This window comes from Pezoporus wallicus, unplaced genomic scaffold (assembly GCF_028554395.1).
Source record: "Pezoporus wallicus isolate ANWC-B61680 ecotype Strahan unplaced genomic scaffold, APGP_CSIRO_Pwel_v1 contig_749, whole genome shotgun sequence".
Classification (NCBI taxonomy): domain Eukaryota; kingdom Metazoa; phylum Chordata; class Aves; order Psittaciformes; family Psittacidae; genus Pezoporus; species Pezoporus wallicus.
The window spans coordinates 4501705-4518461 of record NW_026641327.1 but is presented as its reverse complement, the minus strand read 5'-3'; the positions used below and the strand labels follow the sequence as shown (position 1 = coordinate 4518461).

At 36.5% G+C, this 16757-nt stretch overlaps 1 protein-coding gene across 3 annotated transcripts in view; it reads right to left on the bottom strand.

Moving 5' to 3' along the window:
- The window catches only part of MOCOS (molybdenum cofactor sulfurase), a 221857-nt gene that overhangs the window by 173652 nt on the left and 31448 nt on the right, over positions 1-16757 (bottom strand). For all 3 annotated transcript variants that reach the window (XM_057423022.1, XM_057423021.1, XM_057423023.1), the window contains exons 2-3: positions 13858-13947; positions 11075-11141 (exon numbers count right to left, since the gene is read on the bottom strand). In XM_057423022.1, the coding sequence (XP_057279005.1) occupies positions 11075-11141; positions 13858-13947 (157 nt within the window). The remainder of the gene's footprint in view (positions 1-11074; positions 11142-13857; positions 13948-16757) is intronic.

The following is a 16757-nucleotide window of genomic DNA, read 5'->3' as shown; positions in this document are numbered from 1 at the left end:
TTACAAAAGAAAACACCATGAATATTATGTTAAGTACAAACAGCTTTGAAACATATCAGCACTATCTTTCAAATTACATTAGCTGTTTGGGGCCTGAGACCTCAGATTAAGAGAATTAAATTTCCAAAACTCAGTGAAGTGTGTGGTTATTTAATTAAAAACAGGCAGAATTTCATTTGCTCTTCATTGTTAAGAATACCACCTATAATATCACATTTTGGCAGTATAGCTTAACTCCAATTTATACTAAAAGCATACTTCATCAAACTCATTCTGAAGTTCATTACAAACGCTAAATACCAGTACTATTTGTTATAGCAATCTCATCCCATTTGGATATTTAAATAGGCAAACATGGTCAGATAAACTTGGAGCAGCTTGTTAATGCTTTACACTTTTTCAGATGAAGTCTTTTGCATTGACCTGCTACTGTGAGTTATGTTATGTATCCTTGATTTTAAATTTTCACAGGTATAGTTCAAAGTGTTGAAAAAGTACAGAATTTTGTTGCTTGTACCTGTGCCTACAAAATACATTACACTACTTTGTTTTCCTTACAGATGAAGCAGCATATTATACTCATTAGTGGACTATATCCCACACAGCAAGGATTTCTCACTGACTGATAGAAATTTACCCTTGTGCACTGTCTTCAGATGATGCATATAGGTCAGACTGTACCCTGTAAGGCTGGCAGATGGTAAAACTTTCTCCCACCTGAAGAAGAAAGTGGGAGAGTTGAAGAGAAGAAACAGCATCCCATTTACTGAGATAACTATCAAGACAGCTGGAAAGAGCTACTGGAAAGCTTGGGGGGGAAGCCTCCCTATTTCTTCTGAACAGCTATATCTGCCAAGTAAGAGGGAGGAGAGGCACTGCTCCTGTTTTGGCTCAGGCAAGTTTGGTTACCTGATCTATATCATGGTTGTTTAGGCTTCCTCCTTAGATAAGGTAACCTGCTGCTGACAAATTGACAAAGTCCTTTCAATTTACTATGGTAATGTGTTTAACTCATCACAAATAAACATAGGCAAAGTTTATGCTGCAGTCATGGACAATAGTGCAGAAATTATCCACTTGTGCCACACTATTCACATAGGAGGAACATGACTAAGAAGAGTTAGGAGGTCTGTTTTGACCCAGGTTCAGTCACTGGCTTCACACACTGTCTCAGCCACACTTCAGAGGTCTGTAGTTTCTCACTCAAGTTTGAAAGCATGGTAATATCTGAAGAGCTAAAAAGGCAGACTGTAATACAGTTACTGGAAATGTGTTGTTAAATGATTTCAGATAAAGTGATCAGAATCATTCCTAAATACCTTTTGCAGGGGTGGAAACATTTCCCAAGTATGTTACTAAGAAAATCACATTATACTGTGTGTATGATATTAACAGAATTCACATTCAGCATTTTTGCATAATTAAAGTTAAATATATGGGGCCCACTGTTCTGTCCCTGGAAGACCAGATAGGTAATTTCCAATAAGCTTGTACAAGGGGACTACAGGATTTGCAGTGTACCAGTGTGGGACTAAACGGTTTCCAGCCTTGAAAGGCTAGCAGAGCAGCTGTTGTCTAACAGAACATTTTGGATTCTAGTTTTCACTTTCCACAAGAAGAAAAATCTGTGTGAAATAAAAAAACCCTTCAGCTTTTGTGGATTTAAAGCAAGATTGTAGGCATCTTCAAACAAACTCTTATTGTCAGGAAGATCTCATTCTCCTGTTGCAAGGAACTTGAATGGACAGCAAGTGAACTAGAGGTTTCACATAAGGCTCACCAGAGAGCCAGCCTCCTAGAGATGGCCAAGTAGACACCACACAGGATTTTCCAGCTGGATTTTGAAACCAACATGTCAGTGAAATTTTTTTAGCAGGGCAAAATTAACTACGATTATGCCTTGCACCAATAAAGCACAGTGCTTCCCTTATTAGCACAAAAGCCTCAGCATTATATTCCAGAGGTCAGTTTTAGTATTGTTCATCATCTTTCATCTTTTGGTGGTTTGGTTTCTTTCACTTCCTCTAAGACAACACTGTTTTCATACATAGTCTACTCACAAGTCAGAAAAATCTGGTATGTGAACAGAGAAAGATTTTCCAAGAAATGATTCCTACCTCTAGAAACTCCTTATTGTGTAACTGGCATTGTGAAAAAAAACAACAAACTAGTGAAATACTAAAAACCTTTAAAAAAGGTAAAGAAACACAAACCAAAATAAGTGGTAATAGTATGGCTGAGAAAAGCCTGTGTGTTGAAAAGCTATTCTGAACGCTATTGACTGTGAACACTGGATTCACTACAAGCCTAGGGAGTCTTCATAAAATCCAAAGTATACACATCTTACTCATCTAAACAGTCTCACCATTCAGAAGATTGCAATAAATTCTAAAGTATTAGCAACATGTTATTGAACTGGCACTCAATAATACGAATGATGCAATTTTCTTCTTCCTTGACACATATCAAATATACTAATAAAATCTAACAAATTAAACCTGGATTCATTAGATGTTTTAAACTTTAATATAAAGAAGATAGTTCTGTTCAAAGTGTTGCTTCATTTATCTTTCATATTCCTGTATATTACCATGACTTATGCTGCTTCTTAGCCACCCTTTAATTTCAAGGACGTCTTTGCCTACAACTTTCTTGTTAGAAATAAAGTTTTAAACAGGTGAGAAACTTGAATGAAATAAGCAGAGAAATGAAAGAATAAATAAAATTAGAAGGAACTCATTAATATTGCCAACATATACTACAAATGTCTTTCTGAGTTTTAGGCACTTATTTGTTGCATATTTTTAAACTACCAATGAAAACTAGTGTATTTAGCTTCAAAAAACTAGATGCTCAAAATGATCAAGATAATCAAATAATTTGTTCTCCTTCAAGTCAATGTAGTTTCCTACATAACACTTCCCTGTACAAAATCTCATGGTCTTCTTTCATTTTTGCTCCATTCATATCAGTATCAACCAGTTTATGGACCACATTATCACTCTCAGCCTAGCATGAAAATTCAGAACAAAAACAAACATGACAAATCATCTTCCAACAAATTTATCATATTTTAGAAGAATCCCCACAAAGAGGTAGTTTCTTTCAACCAGGAAATTCACTGTGCCTGTAGGTTTCCCCTATTCATTTGAAATGCCACTACCATTTCCTTATCTTTACAATACTTTTTGTCTTCTCCTAGAACCCAGAATACTTGATCAGGCCACACCTACATTTAATGAATCTTTTAGTCTGTTTTAATTATCATAGTCTTGATTGCCATGCTGTAGGATTTACTTCAACAACCCCATTCTATTTTGGCTGCACATTTTTGAAAGATGAAGGCAATCCAGAACAAGCCCAGAGACAGGGTCAACGAGATTGGGGTGGGGGATGAGACTACACCTTGGAAGTAGAAGCTAGAGGAGCTTATCTTGCTCAGCCTACAAAAACGGGTGAATGGGACAGGCCTCCTCTACATAAATGCATCAGAAGGTGGTAAAGGTAAAAAAGACCACAAAAGTCTATAGGCAACAAAAATTTCTGGTGCAGAAACAAAAGAACACTGATTTTGCAGGATCCAGTGGAAGAGAGACTTTTCTATCCCTCCCAGTGGGAAAAGATCACCAATAGTAGATGAAAAGTACCCTGTAATAGCAGGAAAGGAGATTCATTCTTGGTGCATTTCCATACTCTTGAACCATACTAGCCCAGATATGTTTATGACCTGGCTGTCCTGAAACCTCCTAAAATCCTTACTGGGACTTCACACTCTCATTTCATTCCTGCTCGGGCTAAGCTGGCTGGTTTGCACCACATCATTACCCTTTGCCAGTCACCACCGCCCACTCTTCTTCACTCCCTGTTGTCAGTTTCTTCTGCTCAGCACTGCTGGTGCAGTACTCCCCAGGCTCCAGTCCCTTTGGTTAACATATGACCTGGGCAGCTGCCTTGCTTTTTGCCACAGAAAGGTTCAAATTTTCAGCAGGGCAGCCGTTACATATTTAATGAACAAAGCTAGCTGGCATCTGCCTGTGGCCAAGTGGATTTTCAGTGCTGAGGGGAGACAAAAAAAAGGTAACCACTACTAATAGATGTGGGATATTAACTGAGACTTGCAGCAAGACAAAAGGTTGCAGAGGGCAGCAAAACAGAAAAAAAATCCACCAGCATTAGGACTACAACATCTAGCATGGGTACACCATAAATAGCCTGCTCATTAGAGAAAGAGAGACCTGAAGGTGTGTGCCATTGTTTGGAAAAGTAAATGTGTTTTGTCTGTCTGCAAGAAGACTGGATGAGCTACACATAGTCTACAACAACACATAAAAGCCAATGGCATTATCAGAGATGAGAAGGCAACCACAGCTACACTTGATATAACAGGGACAGAGATAATTCTCAGGCAACATCACAACTAAAAGGAAAAAAAATGTAATGAAATCACTCAAACACTGCAGAGTCATCTTCCCCCAAGGTTACTACTATTTGAAGATCTTATCTGCTTCTGGAGAAATAATTGAAGCTCCTGAACATATCGCTAAATTCAGGAGGTCAGAAGTTAACCAGTAGTTTAGAAATATATATATAAATTCAAAATGTAAATAGTATGCCATGAACTAGCTAGCCCCTGTTCATAATGATAAAAAATACAATCAACACTAATAGCTATTCACTTATGTGGACTTTATACTAAAAACATTTCAGTGGATACTGCTGCTTAAAGTGCTAAAAATCAAAATAGGATCATGAAGAGTAACAAGAACAGTACCAAACAGCTGAGGAAACAGAAGAGTAAGTAGTCAGAATTTACATGCTTTTGGATGGGGAAAAGACTCATACTGCAAATGATGATCGTTTAAGAACTCAAGTTTGCTGGTTAAAACTGCAGCAAGGTGGAGCACAGGTAGCAAGTATAAGGATTTGTGCAAAAAGATCTGCCTTTTAGCAGAAGTGACACCAGAAACTTCAGATTCGTTGAGACACAGATGCCACCCTTTGAAATGCTGTAGTGTCTCTTCAACAGTTTAATTGTAACAACAGATATTCAGACTGCTTTATCAGTGAAATGAGTAAGATTCAAAATAGAGCTCAATACTGGATTTGCTAACTTCACTGAAAGATTCTTAGAGACTTTTTAAAAAGGTGCAGTAAAAAATTATCTCTGTGCTTCTAAAAACATGGATGAATTAGTCTTTCCCAGGGTTATGATAGTAAATATAACATAAAAGGCAATAGTCTTAGGTTAAACTTTCATCTGTCATGCGATTCTTGGTAGAGGGTTATTGAGTCAGTTTCAGATGGTGGAGCAAAACAAAAGGTGTCTGAAGTCTTCAGAAAAAAAATAGACAAGAGAAAAAAAATCAGCTGAATTTTGTACAATATGCATAACTCAAGATGGAACTCAAAATTTCTTGACTTGAACAAATGAAGCACCTCTTCAACGCTATATAACTATGCTGAGAAACAGAAGCACACAGTAGTCAAAACAAAGTTGTCAAGCACAAACAGGTGCACACAGGGGATGGCAGAAATTATTTTTGTGCTAAATATTCCATCTTATTTAGAATGTAAATAATCATCTAGGCCAGTAATGAAGTTGTCAGATTCCCCTGGAGTTGGCTAGTGTTCCAAACAGCTAAACAGGACTATGTGTCTACTCACTAAACAGCTCGGGCAACAAGTGTTCCCAGAAAAGTCACAGACCAGTGTCTCACTATACTGTTTCTTAGGAAGGAACTGCAAATCCAGAAGAGGGAGAAACACTGTGTTTCATCTGCAAGTATTGTAGAGCCTTGTGAGGCAAAAAAGCCTCCATATTAACCCTGAAAGAGACAAAGAACTGAAGATAAGGGAAAAGAAGAATTTGCATTGGGGAAATGTCACTACTTTTATCAAGGTATTTTGCTCCAATTGGAAGAGCTCATTCATCACCTTAGGTGCCCTCTCCCAGCCTTCCCAGCAGACATAGAGGGCATTAGGTCCTTGCCAAAAAGAGCAGCTGAGGAGGCAGCAATGTTATGTGCACATAAAAAATATGAGCTGAGATAGTGGCCTAAATCCAAGTAAGCCTGCACCACTCTCCCTACTCTGAATGCTATTTAGAGAGCAATGGCACAGCAAGATTGCTTTTAAACTTATTCTCCATTGCTTCTTTGTCACAGCCACATTATAAAAGCAGATTCCTGAGGTTTTTTCCTGAGTTGGGAAGGAAAATAATTAAAGGTTGTATTCACTGTTTTTCAGAACTCTGCAAAACACCCTCTAAGCACCCATACAAATTAAACTCAGAACTGCCCAGAAGCATTTAATCCTTTGTGATTATAAAGTAGCAATCCTGACCTCCAGTTTTTAATTTATTTTACTGAAATATTTATTTCTTTCATTAAATGGAGCATTCCAGATTTGGCTTTCTTTGCAACAGAGATTACTCAAAGAGCATGACCACAATACACAACTTTTATTTACTGCAGTCTCTTCATACAAACTGTGAAGGTATAAAACTGACTACTGGAAGAGTAACGGTATTAACAAATTCCTTTCTAAAGCTTTAGTTTATCATGTTAATGAGTTTAGTAAAACAGAGATAAAAGTCCAGGAGTAAAGTTCAAAAATAAAACAGACTGATTTCATTGGTCCTTAAACCAGTCTCCTAATTAATTAAAAAATAACAGTCCCTGTTACCCTGTCCAGAAGCTTTTTACTACCTTGCATAGGATTGCAAAGAATAAACCAACCCAAATTAATGGATTGACTCCTCAAAACAACTGTCTATAAAATGGAGAATTTTGTCTTCATTTTAAGTTTACTATTCACCTGACTAGCTTTTTTTCTTTTACTGCTAAGAAGGAGACAAAAAAAAAAGAAGGTTCCTACAGCTGCAGAACAGGATAGTTGTGGCCAAGGAGAAAACAAGAAGCACCTGCACTAAAGCCATTGTTCTGTTGCTGTGCAGTGCATAACAGAGCATGGAGTTGCCGTATCAGCCAGCTCACTGTGGGCACACTGGTATTGTTTCATTGTACACCGACATAAAATCATTTCATGAACCATGAGGAAAAAGTTTATCCCTCTTGCCTATCATCAAGCTCTTCCAAAAAAACTATCCATTATTCATAATTAACCTCTAATGATTCTCCCATGTGCCACGTACAGAATAAGCCACCACCCTGGTGAGCACTGACTCCTTTTGCTAGACTTCACTGACTGTGGTATTTTAGACTTGCCCTGCTGAGCAGCAGGATGAGGAAAACATCATTTGTAAATGGTACTGTAAAACAAGAATGCAAAAGGGCTGAACCATCCCAGTCTTGAAACAAGGTTTTCGAGTTGATAGGTACCATTAAGGAGGACAGGATGCAGCACTCAGATGTCACTCATCTGTATGGTCTCCCGTTGATGACCTTTGCAAAGGACAAATCAATACTAAGCAGACACTGTATCTACTATTTCTTCCTGTGTAGGAAAGGTCAACCAATTTTCATGTATGTACCAGTTTTAATGTTACTATTTTCAGACGCAGAACTGCTTAAAACTGGGAATAAAAGAAAATAAAATCTTATCTTGTGCATAGCACCATTTCAGAATATGTTATAATAAAAAAAATATTAGACTTGGAATGGAAACTTATTTCATAAGCAATGTAGGATGCTTACAGAGGAAATGTAAAGCTTTACCCTGCTATCATGAAATGTTCTCTACAAATACAAAGTAAATGAAATTGCAAACAGAATTTATAAGACTGCTTCCTTAGCAAAATCCAGTATCACCTATGTGTTTTACCACAGAAGCAAATACTTTTTAAAATACTAAAACATTTACATTCATTTTGTATATGCCCACTGCACCTTTTTTCATTTGTATGCACAGGCTACAGAGATTCTTCTCCTCTTACAGTTCACTTAGATGGCATATTTTGAGAGAGGCATTTATAGAAATATATGTTTTGGTTCCATATTTAAACTTGATCCCATTTAGGTCAATGCCAAATCCTTTTGGCTTCAATGAGAAAATTCTATAATATTCTATGATAAATATTGCCACAGACTACATGACTGGCAGTGAAATCTTAGTTGAAATTTTGTGGGTTCTTTTTTAATATATATTTGAACTCGCAAAGTATGCTTAAGTTTAGCATATCACAGTACCTAACAGTTCAAGGATGGACATTAAAACTCTATTAAATTCAAAAAAACTGTGTTTAAATGAAAAATGTCCTCTTGTATATCTTAAACGCACCACAAACATAAAACAACACTAAAACTTCAGTCTGGCTCTGGCTAGAAGACGCTGCTACATAATTTGATACTGTAAAATCTACAAGGACAACGTTTTAAAATATGCAGAAAGCTAGTATTTTAAAATGCTTCCGTATGGGAAAAGGGTTATTTAATATTCAGTGTAAAGAATTCTTGAGTTGCATTATCTGCAGCATCATAAGGAGGTACTACAGCTCTGTTCTTTAGCTCTATGGAAGTGGAGCAGTGGCATTTCCATACATCTGTAAGCAAAGTCATAAAAAGGATCTATAAACTTTTGGTGCATACATTTAATATTTTTTAGTAAGGTTTGCTACAGTTCTTGCTTCCTCTTCTCAGAATCACTCATGCTTAAGTAGAGATACACACAATGTTAAAAATATCTCTGCAGGTCATTTCAAGTAAAGAGAAGCAATGTTTTTAAGAATAAAATAGTTATTTTACTCTTATTGTACTTCAGCTGATCAAGAGGTAAGATGTTTTGATTATTGTAATTTCCTAAGTGATAGAAAACATCCATTGACTCAAATGTTTAATCGTTTATGTTCTTTTCTTGCAAATCCATGTTCTAAGAGTCAATTCTGTCTACCAAACAAATATTAAGGCAAAACCGAATCATACAGCTTTGTACTGTGGAACAGTGTACACTGCCAGACTAAAAAGTCTATTCTGATGCTACTATCACCAATATTGACTAATATAAATCAGAAATTAAGCTTTGTGTTTGTTTTTAATTAGTTGCTTGTGTCATCTCATCAGAAAATCAAATTAATTCTTATTTAAAAAAAAAAGCCATATGATGTTGGAGTCAAACACTGGAAAAAGCCATATTTCTGGCTGCAGCCATGTGCCAGAAGCAGATTTATATGAAAGCTATTTGTTTGAAGATTTCTGAAACTAGCCACTAAATTATTCTTTCACTAAGGAAATCCAGTCTATGCACTGTGAAGCAGGACAGATATGTCTGTCTCCCTCTCTTGCCGTATTGCTCATTTTGATTAGCTCCAACAGCATGGAAATATAGATTTTTAATATACTTTTATTGCCTTTTAGGTAGCTGACTTACTGACTAGTTTTGGGGCATTTTCTTCCTGAATTTTTATGAGCATGACTTTTTGATGACTATGCTTTTAAAATTTTTATTGAGGAATAATTACTGAATTTCTATAGGGATAGGTGACAAATTCTTTTATGTGCAATACTAAAGGTGTTCATTTGGATGCAGGGGGCTTTTCTCCCTAAAAAGAAAAAAACAAACAACAAAAAACAAACAGCCAAAAAAAAAACCCCTCTGGTTTGATTCTTATCATCTTGCATCCTTGTCTTATAGAAGTCCTAATCTTTTCTAGAGCAGGATCCAATATAAAACAAGCTGAAGATGTCAGCCCTTTTAGAGTAATCTGTTACATGGTGAAAGTCTATTTCCTTACTCCCTAAAAATGAAGAACAGAGTATAATAGTAGTTAGTCTAGAAACAGCTACACTTTCTACTGTGCCTTCATAAGAAGAATGATGAAATGGCAACACTGAAATACCACTGAGAGTAAATGAAAACCAGAATGCTAACATTGCATGTGAGCACACAGGTAGGCTCAGGAGACTCTGCAGGGCTGCAGGGATTGCTGTACCTGGCTATAAGTGTCTGCTTTTGGAAACAGCTCTTCCTTATAGGTAGTCTCATTTCATTTGGCCCTACATTAATAGGTTGTCAGCCTGCAAAGCATATTGAGAGGGCTGCAGAAGAAGCAAAAATAAATAGTTCTCGAGAAAATTGGAAGGGGGTGCGGGTGGGAAGGTGAAAACAGGTTATAGCCAGAAGCATCTTCCAGCTAGAAATCTCGTTTTTTTTTCACACCCTCATAAAAACGTAGTCAGATAAAAAGCAGCAGAAAGGTGTTTGACACATTTTCTTCATTACAACAATAAACATTACAATGCTATAGTTCCATCACTACTGATCTGAATTCTGTAATGTGTTTTGGAGAAATCTTTGCTTTTAAGAAAGATGACAAAACAAAGAGGAATCCATGACACTTCTTTTATGCACAAAGAGTGACATTAAAAGCAGGCAAACAAACTAAAATCACGCATGTCCTTCAATAAAGACATATTTTATAAAATAGCAAGTTAGTTAAAACAACCCCCTAAAACCAATAACAAAGTACCTAAGTTGTATATTTCTTCATGGTGTCTAATGGCAAGAACTGTACTTTCAGCATACTCTATCCCAAATTTTCAGGGGAATACCTTATTTAGAGATACAGTTCTCCTGCTTGCCAAACACAGAAGCCCCAACACTCAATTTTACCTTTTTTGTTTTTGCTCTTAAAAATCACACTAACATTACATTAACAGGTATTTTATTACTCCAACAGAAGTACCTGCCTGTTAAACAATGTACACATTCCCATAAGCTTTTTATAAATTCTCACAAGCCATTTTAACTTATTTAATTTCATCTGAATTTTAACTATGCCCTTGTATTTTGTTCCATCTTACTATCTTACCACAGCATCTTACCAATAATCACTTTGGAGACTGCAACTTCTATATCTTAATTAAAACCGTAGACTTATATTACAGCACTAATTTAACTCCACAACTTTGAGAACTGGGGCATCTGGGAGAAAAAGAACTGACTGTCCAACACTTGATTGTACAAGTACCTTGTGCTTAATAAGTGAGGTGTTTTGTTTAGATGTGATAGATGACCCCCAGAAAATGACATCTCATTAAAGTCATCAAAACAGCACAGGCTAATCAAAAAGAAAACTATGAAGTGCATCGTGCAACATCTGAAAGAAAGATTATTCTACCTGTATCGGACATGCTCGATTGTGTCATGCGTCAGCTTGCTGCTGATATTCTGACTATGAGGGTTGCCTAGGAGACAACAAAGATACGGAAGTTAATCATTAATCACATTTTTGCTATTAATTTTTTCTTTCATGAAAGTATTACACCAAGCCAGCCTGAAAAGATGACAAAGAAAGATTTAACACATACTTCACAGCAATGCCCTGAAGCTGCTTTGAGTGGTTAGTCAAGAGAAAGGACATATAACAGAAGAAAGCAATTATGACAGACCTTGAAAATTCAGCTACTAATACTTAGATAGTTCCCTTAAAAAAAAACAACACAATTGCGCATGCACAAACATACAAGGAAAAAATACAGACAGAATACACATTCACAAATATATTTTGCACACTAGCTAAGAAGCAATTTAGAAGAGACAGCATCTGGAGATAATAGATATTCCTGGTTGGACACCAGGATTAACCCTGGTGTTTTTAGTGTCTGAAATTTAAATAGCTCATGGAAATATAAGTTTATTGCAAAATTAGTAGCCACTTTAGCACAGCTCAGCACAAGCACGTATTAATAATTAAGACAGCACATAAGAACAGTGTGAATTTATCTTCTCGAGCAGAAAAGATTACAGCAATATCGACACAGGCACAGCACACTTTCCTATTAGTAAATGCTCAAAGAACATGCCTAAAAAGTTTGGAAAGACAACAAGAAAAAAAAAAAAGCTATATTAATATAGTTTCATCAGTAGGCTACAATATTAGCTACTCTTGAAAATTTCAAAATCACCTTGCTGAAAGTTATTGAGTGAAGGTGTTGAAAAGAATAATAAATTTAGAGCTCAAACCCAAAACTAAGACTTAGACTTTTCATGTCTGATGTTGCATTTCTGTAATTTCCAATTCAAATATTCTCAATTTAGAAGTGAGAATCTCTCTTACTTGCATTATTTTCCCTCATTTGCACATGCAACAGCTAAACTGCAGTTCTTCAAGCCTGTGGATTAGCACCAAGAATAATAAAAAATAAAAAGAGCTGGAAGTCAAACCCCCCTCACTCACATCTGCGTCTTTTAAATTAACTCTTTACTATCCTCAGCATATCAGAGATATAACTGAAAAAAAAAAAAGAGATTTGACCATACTAGAGCTCGTATTATCATTTTAGATGAATGCAGTATTAGAAATTATAGTTTGTTCTCCCATAGCATTATAGGCACTATGCAAATCTGCTCTGAACTGGCAGCACTACTATTCCTTTTTACAAGCACTCAATTGATTCACAAATTAATTTATTTTTCTGCCACAGATTGCACTTACTTATCGTAAGGGTTGAGCCCAATGTTGTTTGAAATAACTAGAATCAGAATGCGTACATTTCACATTACAATGACTGTAGTGACAGAACATTAATTTTAATAGCACTGACATGTACTCGAATAGAAGATTTTGAATGTAATCGAATCAACGTATCTTGTAACAGCAAAAAAACCTATTCCTATCAAGAACATCTATTTCATAGTGGAACAGATCCACACTCTGGATCCTGGCCTTCCCAGCATTCAGGAAACAAAAGAGAGGGAAATGACAAGTACAATGGCACACTGAAAATTAAAACTACCCAGAAGTATTAAGTGGCTTGCCCAGGTGATAAGCTCAAGTGTGCCAGTGCTTCAGTCAACAGTTTTCTTTTAAAACAGTTGTATCTAGTTTCTAAGTGAAGAAACCCTTTGCTCCGGGTATCAGGAAGCACAAGATAGACACAAAACTAGCAAAAAAGACACATAGCCCATAGATAGTAACACAGTAAGAAATCTTGATTTCTTCAGTAGGACTAGTAACAGAATATATAGATAATACTGAACAGCATATATTTTTTCTGGTTCAGCATGTATCACTCTAATGTAACTTGTTTCATATAGTAACAGTATTTCCTAAACAATGGATGCTGCTGCCTTTGTATGAAAGCACATTCAGTGTGTGGTTCTTAGCTCATAGACTCAGAATACCAGTCTGGATGGGACCACAAGGATCATCTGGTCCAACCTTTCTTTGCAAAAGCTAGATAATAATGTTAGAAAGAGATGAAAGGTTTAAGTAGAGGATCTAGGGACAAAGTACTTATAGATGGTGCTAAAGTGTCCACATTCACAGCTGCAATAGCTAAATCTATACCAAGATACTACACAATTCTGTAGATATTTTTGCTCACTTTTTAAAGTACAAGATTGCTTTGGCAATACACATCCTTTTTGTGATTATGCACATCAGTCTAATAGTCTGGGAGAGGTATAGCACCTATTCCCTGCACCAATTCACTTGGCATCTTTTAGCTAAGCTTCCTTCTGTACTAAGCCACAGTATAAGCTCCCTGTGATGACTCTCATTGAGAAGAGGGTGGTTCTGGATTCTGGTCCTTTCATAAGAAATTAGTTTTGTTGCATTTTCTGTGGGGGGAGAAGAAAAAAAAGACTGAACAAAGAGTTCTCAGAGCTACGTTGTATTTGTTTACCCCAGCAGGGTCCCCTAACCCCTGGGCAGCCGAGTTATGCTCCCTTTGATTTTTCTTATTCACCAATACAGACACGTCCTTGACCACCAAAGAGCAAAGCCAAGGGTAATGTAAAGGAACTATGACTCCTTTACAGAATCACTGGTCTTCCAAGTGCTCTGTAGCAGCATTAAAATACCCACAGAAGTACTCTTCCAACAATTCAAGAGGCACGGTTTTGATCTATTTAGATGGAAACTTGAGAAGACTGATGGGAACCCTGTTTTGCACTTACCATAAACATTATTTCTGAGGTCATCAGTAAAAGCTTTAAGTAAACTCTCTGGGAAAAGTGCTGAACCAGCATGGTCAAGGTAGGTAATTCCTAAAATAAAAATAAAATTAATAGATTCATTTTTTTTTAAATATTTAATTCCAATTTCTCTCACAGAATACATTTTGAAGGGCATCATCCAAACACCCCTAGCAAAGTACACCACTCAAAAAGTCAATTTCCCTAAACTTCCTGGGGTATGACATTTCTCTGCCTGAGGCTTAGAGGTCTCTACAGCTCTAAAAAACTGTTTCTCAAATACATTCCAATAGTCAAGAAAGGCACATTTTATTCATTAACATTAAAGAAAAAAAGGATACAATAGAGCCTGACATTTCAATTGCACCTTTAGAACTTTTAATTGAAACCAAAATATTTTAAGAGGTCCTTCCTTTCATGTTTAGATTACACATTCATTGGAAGAAAAAAATCTTGTTGTTCTGCCTCTATAAGACTAAGTAATCTATTGTCTTCAGCCATAGTATTTTTTTAGTCCTAGGCACTAATTATGAAAACTATGATTACCACTATGGTAATAATTATTATTAATAACAACAACAGTAGTGTTGTCTCCTTGATGACAAATGAATCAACTCTCTCAAGAACTGACAAGGCTTAAATCATGCATGAAACCAACAGACAGGACTAGTTTAAGTTTTGATAGATTTAAATATTTCTTGCCACTCTGCTGCACTTAACATTCAATTCATTTTTAAAATCTCCTTTTATATTATTAAGCTATTGCAAAACTTTTAAATAAATGCTTATTGGAAATGAAGGCTTTCTCATGTTTGGTCATTTTAGATTTCCTAATCTTTAGCAATTATTCTTCCATTTCTCCAGTGTGTTTCATGCCCTTTATTAGTTTTTTCATTTCACTTACCTTAAGTATTTCAACCTATTTCAAATTTTAATAATGATGAATATGATTAAGATTAGAATTTATTAAGTATTTTAAAGGCTTTCCCTTTCCAAAGGGATTTAAAACTGAGTTAAGCTTTAAACGAGAAGCCCTGGCACTTGGAACTACACATTATTATATATTATGCTGCTGTAGCAGTGATTCAGTTGGTAAAAATGTGAGGCAGTGCTAATGATAAAACCAATCATGGTTGAAATGCAGGGGGTTTGAAGGGACAGACACATACTGCATCATGGCAGGAGACAGCCCTGTCCAGCACAGCAGCATGTCCTTTGCCAGAAAGGGGACACCAGCAAAGGGACAGCCACTCTTCCTCCATCAAGCCATATGCTCACCAAGGCTGTCCTGAGACCAGGGCCTGCCATGCAGCTAATGGCTTGGCACAAAATTCTGCCATGAGGTGGAGTTGAAGCGGGAGTAACAGCAACGATAAACAACCCAGGGTCACTGGTTACAGCTGGAAGAGTTGGGAAAGGCAGGCTTAGAGTTGAGAAAGGGAAGAGGCAGCTCTGAGCAACAGATAGGGCAGAAAGACTGCTGTACCGAAGGCAATAATCCCAGCTAACACTCTTTCTCAACAAAGCCCACAGAGATGCCATTTGGCTCATTAGCTCTTATGGGCACCACAAGCACAATCTCATGATGCTCCTCCAAAGGCAGATAACCACTGTTTTGGGATACCTCCAGGCCTATGGAAGTTGGGGCTGGAAGGATCAGTCAATGAGTTTGACAGCATTGACATGATAACACAACTACAGCACGAGTGAAAACTTAACACCTGGCTGAGGCTTCTCAAACACAAACCATTCAGTGACAAGGGGATGGGCACTTTCCATACTGATTGACACTCCTGTGAGGCAATGGGGACTAAGAGAGCTTTAGCTAAAGGCTCCCTGAAGTGGTTTTTCAATTTTGGTTTGTTACATAACTCCTTATGAAGGACTATATTTCAGTTCTGTGAAATGGAGGTAAAATAAGCAGGTGGTCATTTTTTAAATTCTTCCTATGGGTATATGACTTCAAAAATATGGGGGGACATCTGGCTGAGGAAGGAAAAAATACTGATTCTTAAACTTTTATTTTATCTTTAATGCTGCTGTTTAATTGGAAACGGAGAACAGCATTTAATGCCCTCTCTCCACTGTCCCCCAAAAAGAAATAGGCTCTCTTATAATTTGAGACTGTGCTGAAACAAATATCTTTATTGCTATTGCACTTTCATTCAGTAGGCTTTTTTCTTACTTATTTCAAAAAAACTATTGTTTTCAAAGGAAAGAAAAAAACGCGGCACATGCATAACACTGGCAAAGAACATTAATAACATTCATTGTGCTTTTCCCCTAGTTTAATAACATTTGCTATTTTAACTTTATTGAATGCACATTAACCAAAGAGATTTGTCAGTATATACAGAATAATACAATTCTCCCTGGTTCACTGTGGTATTTAGTATATATGCTGTCAGCAATATGAAATTATACTGTTTACGGGAAGTAACAGGGGAAAGAAAATATAATATGATCTACCAAGAAAATTAAAATGAAAATCCATCAGGACGTCACTTTGTTGCTCAGGGAAAATGTAAAATTAACTTTTAGTTTAATTTACATACCATTATGTTTGGAATATGTAACTGACTTCATTGATCTAGTAATATACCAACTATTTGATAAAATCACATTTCAGAAGCAGGTTTTTTTATAGGAGTATCGAAAACCATTCAGTGTGTCGGCATTAGTTATGGAAAGTTATTCAACAAGAGTATTGGTTCATAAGCTGTAATATTCATATGCTAATATTCTTGCAGATTAATTTTACATGGAGAACTCTTTGGAAATGAACGCAGGCCAGTCGGTGTTGCTGAAGAAAACCCCAGCCCAGCTTTCTGTTCTCTTTCTGTGCTACAATTCACCTCTTAATAAAGCATCTGCCATCTCTG